At 34.9% G+C, this 12,551-nt stretch overlaps 1 protein-coding gene across 13 annotated transcripts in view; it reads right to left on the reverse strand.

Moving 5' to 3' along the window:
• Window positions 1-12,551, reverse strand: part of EHBP1 (EH domain binding protein 1) — a 312,365-nt gene that overhangs the window by 140,222 nt on the left and 159,592 nt on the right. For 7 of the 13 annotated variants that reach the window (XM_082426541.1, XM_082426547.1, XM_082426546.1 and 4 more), the window contains one exon: window positions 8,949-9,138. In XM_082426541.1, the coding sequence (XP_082282667.1) occupies window positions 8,949-9,138 (190 nt within the window). Of the gene's footprint in view, window positions 1-8,948; window positions 9,139-12,513; window positions 12,541-12,551 lie in introns of all 13 variants that reach the window. The other 6 variants (XM_082426544.1, XM_082426545.1, XM_082426538.1 and 3 more) reach the window with 1 other exon arrangement.

Below are 12,551 nucleotides of genomic sequence, written 5' to 3' on the forward strand. Positions count from 1 at the left end.
GTACTACAAACTTACTTATTAAAGTATCAAATACTTTATAAGTTTACATTCTCAAAGAATTATTAATTTATTCACAATGTATTTTCAATTATTGGCTTTGCTTTTCAATAAGATCATTATTAGAGGGGTTTATCTAACTTTAAAGTCTTCTTTCTGCAGCACTATGTTGAGCGATATTAGGATTTTTTTTTTAAAGGATACAAAAGATTCCTGGGTTACACACTTAAGACCTAATGTAATGATCTAACTACATGCAGGTTTGCAAAGAATATGCTCACACACCCTTAATGAAAATGGCACTAAAGAAGACAATATATAGTGTATATATTAATCCTTAGATTACAACTGTTAATCCAGGTATTAAAGAGTTTACATATCCCACAGTAGTTTGGCCTCCTGTACATAAGCTAGTTAAAGAATATGTACTACCATTGAAAATATGTCCTAAACTCTTGTTTGAATGCCATGGAAACAGACAGTAAAAGGAATATTAAGCCATCTTATGATATCTAGTTGCTCCCTTAACTCAACTGTACTGTGATTGTTTTTGAGGCTTCTCCAAGTTCAAGCATGTCAGGCTTGTTCTTCAAGCCTTTCAAGTTAGGACTTGTATTAAAAAACAGTGCCAAGCAAGAAGTTTAAGTAAACATAAAACCATCATAGAAACGACAAAAGGAGTTCAATTTGATTATAAATATCTTCCTCATCAACATATCAAGTAGTAAAACCAAAAATTTTCATTGGATTTATAGTTTATCTTGTTATGATTTCTTCTTTGACCTATAGTTTATTTGAAAGTATATATATTAATTTTCAAATGTATGGGTTTGTTCTAGCTATTGTTTTTTTTTAAAATCAATTTCTACATTAATTGCACTTTGGGCAGAAAACATAATTCCAACCCTCTGAAATTTGTTGAAAATTTACTTTAGAGCCTAAAATATAGTCACTCTCTGTAAAGAAATGAATTCTATGGTGTAGTATTTTATGAGGTCAAAATTGTTGAGTCTTTAAATCTTACTGATATTTTTTAGTTGGCCTATTCCATCAGTTATAGAGAGAGATGTGCTATAATTTCTCACTATGTGATATGGACTACTTGTTTCTTTCTGTAGTTCTTTCAAAGTTAGTTCTGTCTGGTTCGAGAATATGTAATTAAGTGGATGCAAGTTCAAAAGTTACTAAGGAATTTCCCACATTCCATTTTGGTTGATTTCATCTTCATGGTGTCATTTAACATGCTCCTCTACCCCTCAGTATTTCTTGTAAACTGGTAGTTATTATAACCAGTGGCTTGACTAGATCTCAGTTTAATTCTTTGGCAAGTATACTTATGGTAGTCCTATATACTTGCTATTGCAATGTATCAGGAAGCACAAAATGCCTGACTGCCTTACTCTTAATTACATTAAGATTGATCACTACAGATCACTACAGTTAAGTATCAGCCTGATCCATTCATCTATTATAAAACCTTTTCACTAATGATTTTATCAGCCATGCTGACTGTTGCTAGATCCATTATTTCATTAGGGATTATGAAATGGTGAGTTTTCCAGTGATATCAGTCTATCTGTATTTCATAGCTAAAATTGTTCTATGGGGAAGAAATTTCCCTCATCAACTATTTAATTACCTTGAAATACATTTTATAAAGAAAAGTCAAGATGAGTACTTGATCTTTTTCCTTTATTTATCAATTTACACAATAATGAGTTGGTGTCTTAGCAACTTCAAAAGTCAATTATTTTGGTATTAACATTACAAAATCATGAATTTTTATATATTTGATGTGTTTCAAACCTTTTACAGATATTCATTCTTTTTTAATTATGTAAACATGCTCCACTGTCTCCAGCATTTAATGTTATAAAAGCATCTGATAGTGAAATCTTCCCTTTGTAAGTAACCTGCCTTTGAAATTTAAAAGTACTATCGGAATATGTCTAGGTTTGGATCTCATTCCATTCATCTTGCCAGGTACTTGTGAGTGCTTTTAATCTAAGACTCAAATCTTTCTCTGGCACATATAAATTCTCTTCTCTCTCTTTGGTAAATTATTTCCCTCTTTTTATTCTTATTTCTATAACCCTACTATAAATATAGTGAATCTCCTGACTCTATTCTTTATTTTTCCTCCCATAATTTTAACCTCTTCATCTTTTCACCTTGAATTCTAAAGAGAATTTTTCAAGTTTGTATTTTAACTCATTAATTTGATGTTCTGCAATATACTATCAGTTGTTTATAATTTTAATATTAGAAAATTATGTTTTTTCATATCCAAGAGATCTTTCCTATTCTCAAATGATTACGTTTTACTATTTTTGGGGGAAAAATTTCAAATCTACAGAAAAGTTGCAAATATAGTACAATAAAAACCCATATATTATTAATCTAGACTCACCCATATTAATATTTTGTCTCAGATCATTATTTTTGGTACTTGCTCTTGTTTAATTTATTAATAGAATGTCCAGTCAAATCACACTAAAAATACTGATTAGAAGTTTTTTTTAAAAAAAACTTTTGTTTCTGTGCTAAGTTTGTTTTACAGAAGGTCATTTGCTCTGATGCTTGGATCAGTCCCCTTTTCTTGACCAGTTTATTTAATTTAATTTTATTTATTTATTTACAAAATTTAAGGAGGTGTTCATTTTCAGGTTCATGCATAACATTGTGAGTGTCCACTTATGAATCAGGCATCTATTGCCAAAATTTAAGGAGACACTAACTCTGGGGTTTAAACAAGTGCCATGTTTACACTTGCATTACCCTGAGAGTTAGTGGCTCCTTAAATTATGCACCCTAGTTGCCTCTCTTGCCTCACCCTAGTCCTAGCCCTGCTGTGCATGTTGTTGTGGATCTTTTCTTTTCTTTCTTTCTTTCTTTTTGTTTGTTTCTTATTATTATGGAGTGAAATTTATCCAATAATGGGAACTGAGACGGCTTCTGTCATAGTTTGTATGAATCTGTTCAAATGCTCTAAATACATTCCTCTTCTTCATGCAGTAAAGGGTGAGCTAATCAGTGCTTCGTTCACATTTATCATCAGTAATGTACCCTAAAGTGATCCTGCCAATATACATCAATAACACTCAATTTACCATTCATTGCTAACTCCTTAGCCTTCATAAAGCTTTTAGCAAACATGCCAAACTGAGTCATTAACGTGCTCAAATCATTTACCTTATTCAGGTTCTTTTTCTATGTGGTGGCACTTTTTTTCCCAATCCTCAACTGGAAAACTGTAACAGGCACCTATTTAGTTACTCTGGAATATAGTGATATAAAAGACCAACCTTTGAAAATCACACTTAATTACTCTACAAAATTTGTTTCAAAAGGCAAGCACCCTAATCATGGTTTGTTTCTTTAAGCAAAATGTAACATTTTCTCTCTTCCACTGAATACAGTCAGAAAAATCAAGAGGCAAATTCTGCAACTGAGCAGAAAGAAGTCTAGAAACAGTACAGTAGAATGCAAAAACAAAAAACAAAAACCACAAACAAAAAACCCAAGCTATCAAAAGTTGAATAGTATTCCCTTCAATATCAGTTTACTACGTTAATACAATGTTGTCTGAAAAGGTACGGTAGTTTTCAGAGCATAGAATTACTGGTGAGGTTACTGAGAAACTTTTTTTTTTGGCACCTACAATGTCAATTCTAAAATATATTTGGACATGTGCACTGTAGGGCCTTGACTAGGGCAAGGCAAGAGAGGCTCCTGGGGCACAAATTTTTTTTTTAAATTTATTTATTTTATTTATTTGTTTATTTATTTTTGGCTGCATTGGGTCTTCATTGCTACACACGGGCCCCCTCCAGTTACGGCGAGTGGGGGCCACTCCTCCCCGCAGTGCGCGGGCCCCTCACCGCAGCAGCCCCTCCCGTTGTGGAGCACAGGCTCCAGGCGCGCGGGCCCAGCAGTTGTGGCTCGTGGGCTCCAGAGAGCGGGCTCAGTAGTTGTGGCGCACAGGCTCAGCCGCTCCATGGCATGTGGGATCTTCCCGGACCAGGGCCCGAACCCGTGTCCCCTGCATTAGCAGGCAGACCCTCAACCACTGCGCCACCAGGGAAGCCCTGGGGCACAAAATTTAAGGAGACACTTCTTCACAGGGGCTGCAAATGAAGACTCTGCATCTGCACCACCCTAAAAGTGAATGCCTCCTTAAATCTTATGCTCTAGGCACTGCCTTGCCTCGTCTCTAATCTCAGCCTTGGTGCACAAATGGGGCAAATCTGACAAATGCACAGTAGCAGTAACCCACTTAAAAGCCCTTTGCAGTCTGAAAGAACCAGCTGTATCTTCTACCTACAGTTCTGCAAAAATTTCCTTGTGTTTTCATAACAAGTTATCCTTTTTGCTTAAGAAAAAAAAAATTCAACAAAATGGCTTGTTTCTATTAGTCATAACCAAAAGAATAATAACCAATAGAACAGGTGATATATACAGCTGTGCCCTATTTATTCTGTATTATTGAGGAACAGGGTATTCTGGTAAGTAAGGTATTCCAGTAAATAAAAACTTTACAGGTAAGTTAAGCTTACCCTTATCTCACCCTCTGCAAGCTGTCACTGAATGCAGTTTAGCATTTTATTTTATAAGGTATTGTATTCAATTAAATTTTGATCTTCATCTTTTAATGATTTTCTTTGGAAGATGTGAGGCATTTTCAACTTACATGTGAGGAAATTAATAGTTTGGTTGTGTGCTTATTGTATTTCAGCATGAATGGCCCATAGGCACCATTCTGCACAGTTTTGCACAGACAGAAATGGAGGTAAAGAACTTTCTAGAAGGAGGCCTTTATGTATAAAGGGTATGAAAAGGGTGTTTGCTTTGTGGTTTGAAATTGCTGGTAGAATCAATCAAGGGGACTACTGTGTGTAACTCTGACTTTGGTTTACCCTGGGCTTCTCACAGTTTCTGCAATCTGTACTCAAAAACATCCAAGTATAAAACTTGGGTCTCTACCAGCGCTTTCTAGAAAGAGGTAACAATATGAGTGAGGGCTTGAGTCACTTAGCTGGGTCTTGAGATATGAATGAGGTTTCCACTTTTAGAGATGGAGTAAGTGGACAGAAGTATCATGGTCAATCGCTGGAGCTGTACTAATCAGGATCTTTGAGTGAGCCCTTCTCCACGTGACCAGGCTCATTTCATCATCGAATGTGCAGGGAGACTCCTCTCCATGTTATCATAAGCGTAAGTGTAATTCTTTTGAATTCTTTATTGTCATTGATAGTTGGCTGTTAATACTGTGATTTTTATGGAATTGGGTATACAGTGCTTAATATATACCTTTGCAGATGTATTTGGCAACAATTTCACTTACGTTCCTAAGCTCTTATAACCTGACTTGCATTTTATACTAAATTGCATGAATCATATCTAGGAGTTCAGACTTATATACTTATTAACTTATATTCACAGTCAGTAAATGGTGGTCAGCCACCACTGAGCCTAATTTACCATTTTATTTTATTGCATGCTTGTGCTTTGAATGTCAGGTTACTTCCCTAAATATTGGTCTTTTGTCCTAAGCTGTCTTAAAAAGTTTCATGGTCTCCTCATTTTACAAATGCAGAAATCAATGGTCTGAAGTGAGGGTATGTCGATCTATAACAATGAGGGGTCCTTAACTGCCTTTAGGGGGGTAGTTTGAATTTAATTTACAATACTGTAAATATTGTAAATAAAATTATCTCTTTGTTTTAAATCCTGGTCTTGGTTCTTTTTCATAAATTTTCTTAAAAATAAGTAGTTTCAGGTGACAGGTGGGGGAAATTAATCATCTGGCTAAGCACTTGTTCTATGACACTGAATAGCCTCTGCAGTCAATTGCCATTGAGTGCAGTTTGGCATTTTGTTATCTAAAACAACTGTGATGTAAATATCCTTTCATTAGTCAACTAAAATTTGAGTCCGGTTTTTTTTTCAAAAGCTTTATTCGAACTATTGCCTCCTTTTCAGTTTACAAATAAGGAGAATAACTGACCAAGAAGCATACCTTTTTAAGCATCAGAACTCTAATTTTAATGGAAATATTTTTATGACACTTTCCTGCCTTCCTAAACAGAATATTGTATACAAAGCATAATAAGACTCTCATGTTGACTCAAGGTTGCCAAAATGGTCAATTATTTTACTAAACTTTAATACTGCAAAGTCTTCAGGACTACTTGGATATATATACAGGTCTACTCCTACGATGAATAGGCCCCATACCACTGTGTTTTCTCAGCTGTCATTTATCATCTTTTATCATTGTCAGTATGCCATTGATTCTAACCTTCTTCCTTATCTCATACCTAATTGTGTAGTTAGTAGCTTCCAGTTTCTTTTTTTTCTTTTTTGGTTTGGCGATGGTCCACTTTTTTTTTTTTTTCAAATGAAATCTTACATAAATATAAAAAATAAAAAGATTCGTGCTATGGAAGTGGAACAGTGGGCCTAGTGACCTGCTGCTAAGCCTCTATACCTGGTTTCCAGTGCACAACACTGAGGTGTCTGATGGAACCCCAGGCCACCCCCAAACTAATACCACTTGTCAAACCTAAGAGTGACTTCTTCTATTCTGAAGGATGAATTTTTTGGGGGAAATGTCATCTGGTATCTTGCACAAAAGGCAACAACAAAAAAGATCCATGATCTCATTACTCAGTAACCTCTGAGTATAACAAACAAAAAGAAAAGAAAAACATTTATAAAGTTCAAAAAATTAAACAACATAGAAAGGTAAAAAAGGAAAAGAAATGGCTTCTTCAATCTTGTGCGTACCTGCCATTACACCAAGACCTTTCTCCTCAAAGGTAACCACTATTAAGTTACTTGTGATTCCTTCCATAAGGTATATGAGCGTGTATGTGTGTCTATATATATGTGTGAATAAAGCCTTTTAAATAAAATTTTATGCATACAGAAGCTATCATACTATACTGTTATGCACTTTGTTTTTTCATTTAATAATATATCAGCAATCTTTTTTTAAATTAATCTTTGACAGTTGTGTTTCACATAGTTGAGTTATCCAAACTAACTTCCAGATCAGCAGATTACTGTGGATATGACTGATTGTGTTTCTACTGTCTGTGTCTGAACATGATGAGGCATTTTCTAAGAGAAGCATGGTGGTAAAATGCTCAGCTTTCTCCATAAACATCATTTATTCCACAATGTGTCTACAATGGAACACTATCCTCAAAATAATATAAAAAATAGCTATGTTATACTTTACTACAACAGAACCTAATCACCGTGTGTAACCATGTTTCTATGGAAAAAAGAATTTAGAGTTCCAACTTGGAACTGGAAATACCTCTCTAGACATAGAACAGCACAATGGGAAATGTGGGTTTTAGACTCAAAAGACCTCAATTTTAATCCTGGCACTGTCAATACTAGTTTTATCACTTTGAGCAAGTTACTTAACTAAAGTTCAGTTTCTCATATGTAAAAAGGAGATAATGGTATGTATTTCTTAGGCTGTTCTGATCAAATGAAGTAATAGAACATTGCCTGGCACACAATAAAGTACTGTTAAGTCCCTTTCCATTCCCCTATAAAGGGATTAGGATTTCGTGATTAGCTTCAAACTCCAATGGACTACAGAAGGGGGATGGGTCAGGGAGTAGGCAACGGAGCAGAGATTCAGGGAAACAAGGGACAGGTGTAGGCATTCTTGATGGTTAGAATGGATAAAGCTCCTACATAGCTTCTTGATTCTGACTAATGCCTCAGTTACTGTCCTTATTTTTGCTCTCATGGGTATAGGAATTGACCCTCTCCTTTGCTTTATATTTCTATCTGCTGCTTTCATTTATAGACCCCACCTCCACTTTCCCTAGACAATAGCAAGACAGAATTTAGTCCTAATTGCTCCTCCTAAAGTTTCACACAGTTAAAAAACAGCTGGTATAAAAACACACCTGTAGACTGACTTCTAGAACGGCAGAGTGAGGACCTCAGTGAACTCACTCACTCTCCCTCTAAAACAACGAAAATAAAAGCAAACAAATAAACTATTTCAGAACTCTGGCATTTAATGAAAGCCACAGAATGAACTATAAAAACCAAGAGGAACTACTGAACCTTGATGCCCTTGAGAAAAGCAGCAGCCCAGGCACCTGAGGTGGAATATGGTCCAGATAGCGCATAATTAATGGAAATGCCAGTTCCAATCCTGTCTACTGGCTGGGGAACCCGTGATCTTTATCCCTCTGAGGTCAAGTTCATTTCATTTCCCCCCTAACTACCTGTGAGAATTAAATAATGTAATATGGTGACAACACCAACAACAAAAGACTCATGAGTATGGTCATGAGTTATTTACCTAAAAAAACTTGCTAAATCCAACATCTCTACCTTACACATGAAAGATATACTATTTGCAGTCAAAAGATTTAAAAGCTTTAGATTTGTCTCAACACTGTGCTTCACCTTTCTGTTAAGTTATTATCCATTAATATTTCTAAAAAATAATGACAATAAGGCCAAAATTGTAATCTGACATAAACCAAAATGACAATACTGATATTCTTCGGCAAAGCATTTCTCTGCACTGAGCCTCAATCTTTCTAGTACATTTATCAAAAGATGATTTCTACTTCTTCCTCTGTATTAGAGTAAGCTGTTTCTCATGCCTAGATGTTTTAAAGTATCCTTTCTTCAAAGCACCAATGCTACAATCACAATGCCTTTCTTCCTCTGATTTCAAGACAGCATTTTAAAAACAAATCTTAACCCAAACTATCCAATCCATACTGTACCATAGATTTATAGACTCCCAAACGTATATACAATGTTGCAGTATAATGGATTTACTTATATTTTACTTTTATATCATCAAAAATAGCTAATAATGACTTTTCTTAATTTGAATTAAATTGCATGGGGAAAACAAGCAAACACTAATACATGTTTTACTAAGATTAAACTCCTACCTTAGGAGAAGTGGAGAGATCTCTTCCTGCAGACACAACTGTGTTTTCATTTACTCCTCCTGTCTTTGGTGAGATGGCTGGTGGGGCTGGGGCTTTTCTTTTTACTCTCCTTTCAGTTTCCAGTTCTTGAACTGGACTTATCAAATTATTTGGAGGAGGAGTTGGTTTAGGTTCATAAAAAGGATTTGATCTAAGTGAAAGAAGAATTATTGTTAAATGTCTTTATAAAAGTAGTTTACTCCCAATTAAAATACTATAATATTTTCATTTATAAAACTAGAACATGCTGAAAATGATAAGGAAAAACCCAAACCAACGATAGCTTACAATCTGGAAATAGGCACTCTCAATCTTTTGTTTTGTTAATCATTAACAATAAAACTTTCCCTTTTAAAAAGTATTTTTAAATCTTTAAAATACAAAGTCATACTCAGCTCTGCTATATACAGACCCTTGGGAAAATGTTTGTAATAAGAGTAAATCCTACATATTCTCCACACCCACAGAAAAGGAAATAAGATGAGAAAACATTGATTTTTTTTTTTTTTTTATGCTCCCTCACCAAACTTTTTTTTTCTTGAATTTCTTCTCTTCCTCTGTGTTAAATTCCCTTCCCGTTAGGGACCATCTTTTAGAAGTTCATTCAGTGAGGTTCCTTTAATAGCAAATTCTTCCAGGCATTGAAAATGTCTTCATTTCAGCCTCATACTTAAATGACAGTTTAGCTGGGTAGTTTATTCTAGTTGTTAGTTAACTCATCTCAGCACTTTGAAATATTAGCCCCCTGTTGGCTTAATATTGCTCTTTTGTAAGTCATCTTTTGTCTCTGGTTGCTGCTAAGATTAAGATCTCTTTATTTCTGGTTTTGAGCAATCTTACTAGAAAATGTCTAAGTGTGTATTTCTTTTAAATTTATCCTGTTTCAGAGTCCTTGAATGTCCTGTGTCTGGAGATTCATGTGTTTCACTAGTTCTGAAAAATTATCAGCCATTATATCTTTGATAGCCTCTTCTTTATTTTCTCTATTCTCTTCTCTAGAAAATCATATTAAATATATGTTGAATTACCTCTCTCCTTCATATTTTTACAAGTTTTTATTCCTCCTGTACTACATTCTAGATAATTCCTTCACATCTATAATCCAGTTAACTTCTTCACTTTTCATTTGTGTCTAATTTAATGTTCAATTCTCCATGAATTTTAAATTTCATAAGCATATTTCTTCATACGGCTGTGTGTATAATACCTTAGGTACAAAAGATCTGAGTCATTAATCATTTATACATATTTATTTTATAGTCTCTATCTGATAAATCTATCATCTGAATTCCTTGGACTTATAATACTTGTGTTTCTTTTGTCTTCTGACTCTTTCTCTTAGTAAACTATTTCCTTGTGTATTTTGTAATTCTAGATTGTGAGTTCAGGACTTGATCTGAGGAAACCTTGTGTAGTTGCTGGGAGTCCCTCTGTTCAGAGTGTTTCATGCTTGCATTTGCCAAGCAGTTTAGGAGCTACTTTGTTTCTTACTTTCTTGGCTTGCGGGTTCCCAGATCATCCTGCCAGCATAACGTCAAATCCACATGAAGGTAGGCCTATGCTTATAACTTCTTAGGGATGTCTTTTTTTTCTCTACCTGAGTCTAGCCCAGGCAGAAAATCTTCCTTGTTAACTCCCTTTATGAGTAGATATTTTTCTAGTTACTTATCCGTAAACACAAGTATCTGGTGTTTATGATGATTATTCTTCCTGTTACACAGTAATAACTTTTATTCTGGCTATTATTTGTTTGTTGCATTTTTTTCTCCAACACCAGTCTGTTCCCTAAAATTCAATATCTTTATGCACAGTAACAAGAGAATTTCTGAGTCTGCAAAGCTAAGAACCAGATCACCCAAACATAATAATTATACCAAGGGAACTCCACTTAGTTATATAAAGTCTGTACTGGTGATAGCCTTCTGTGTTCAGTTATGCATGTTCTTTTAACTGTAACAGTACCAGATTCATTTAGAACCAATAACGAAGTATCTACATCTCTGCCTAAAGTCAGTCAGCTCTCACAAGACTCAGGGGACCAAGTGTATCTAGACCAAATATACCATACTTGTGATGTCACTCTCACTCTGTACTCATTTCAACAGTTAGTGTCTTGTGACTCCTTCCCATTGAGCTGGGGATATAGCCTCAGAATCCCTCTCACCTCTGCTCAGGCCTTGCAGAGTTATTTTTTCAAACTCTAAGAGTAGTTCAAAGGGAGGTAAAAATAAAGAAATGGGCTAAAAAAGTTTTTTTAACTCTAAAACTTAGAAAAGAAAAACATCTCCCCTCTCCCCCTCAAAACTTACTATTTGCTAACTGATGTTAAATGTTTCAGGACTGAACAAACCCACTACAATCTAACTGAATTAATTGAATCATGTGAATTATTTGGGTGATATTTTAAAAAATTATTCCTGGTTACACCTCTCTATAACAAATTTCCACAGTAGTTTGTAAGACGGTAGCTGCTACAATATTCATTATTAATTTGTCATATAAGTATGGTTAGTTTTTAAAAAAAAACTTGGAAGTGTTAGAGGATAGATATTTCTCTTACAAAAGGATCTGTGCTTAACAGAGAAAAAAATGACAGAATTCCTTATACAGGCAATTTTTTCAGTGCGCTTTATATAATTGAATTTACAGTACTAAGTTGCATGAAACTTTTATAAAACTTATCTAGCATGTGTAACAAAGATATCTAGATACCGTCCTTTTTCTTCATGTCTTCCTGCCTCCCTCTAACCACTTGAATATTGGTATTCTTTGTATATTGAAGGTAAATGGAAGTAGAACAGCTCAGATAAACTAATTTCCAAAGTTGGTTCCTGAGGCTCATAATACTAGAAACATAACAAAATGGACATTTTCTTGAAACAATCAGAGCTGTGTTTCTCAATCCATTTTACAGTATGACATGTAGTAAAAATGAAATTTGTATGCTATGCTAGAGTGAACACAGGAAGCTGCTGGAAATTGAAGGTACTAAGGACTCCAGCTGCCCCAGACCATGCCTGACAGCCAAGAATACTAGGGGAATCAGTATCTCTGCAGGCCTGCAAGCCACCTGTGAGAGAACAGTGTTCTAGGGCACCACTGGTTAGGTACTAAATCATAATAAGGACAAGAAGCCTCTACTTACAAGGGCTTTAAATGATCCTCCATCTAGATCAGAGATTTCTAACTAAAACTTAATTTCCTACTCTCTAAGAGTGAACCGGATATACTTCCATGTATATGAAATATCCAAAATAGTCAAATCCATATAGACAGAAGGTAAATTAGTAGTTTTCAGGAGATGGGGAAAAAGATTAATTGGAACTAACTGCTAATATATATGGGATTTCTTTTTGGGGTGACAAAAATGTTCTGAAATTAGAGAGTGATAATGGTTGCACAACACAGTGAACAAACTAAAAACCACTGAAGTGTACACTTTACAGTGTGGCATTTTATGTCATGTGACGTGTATCTCAATTTAAAAAGTGCTATTTTAAAAAGAGTAAATAGGAATAGTACATACGTGTGATTATGAACAGTACTCCCTTCTCTGTAATGACA

Source organism: Balaenoptera physalus, assembly GCF_965194825.1.
Source record: "Balaenoptera physalus genome assembly, chromosome: 15".
NCBI classification, from domain to species: Eukaryota; Metazoa; Chordata; class Mammalia; order Artiodactyla; family Balaenopteridae; genus Balaenoptera; species Balaenoptera physalus.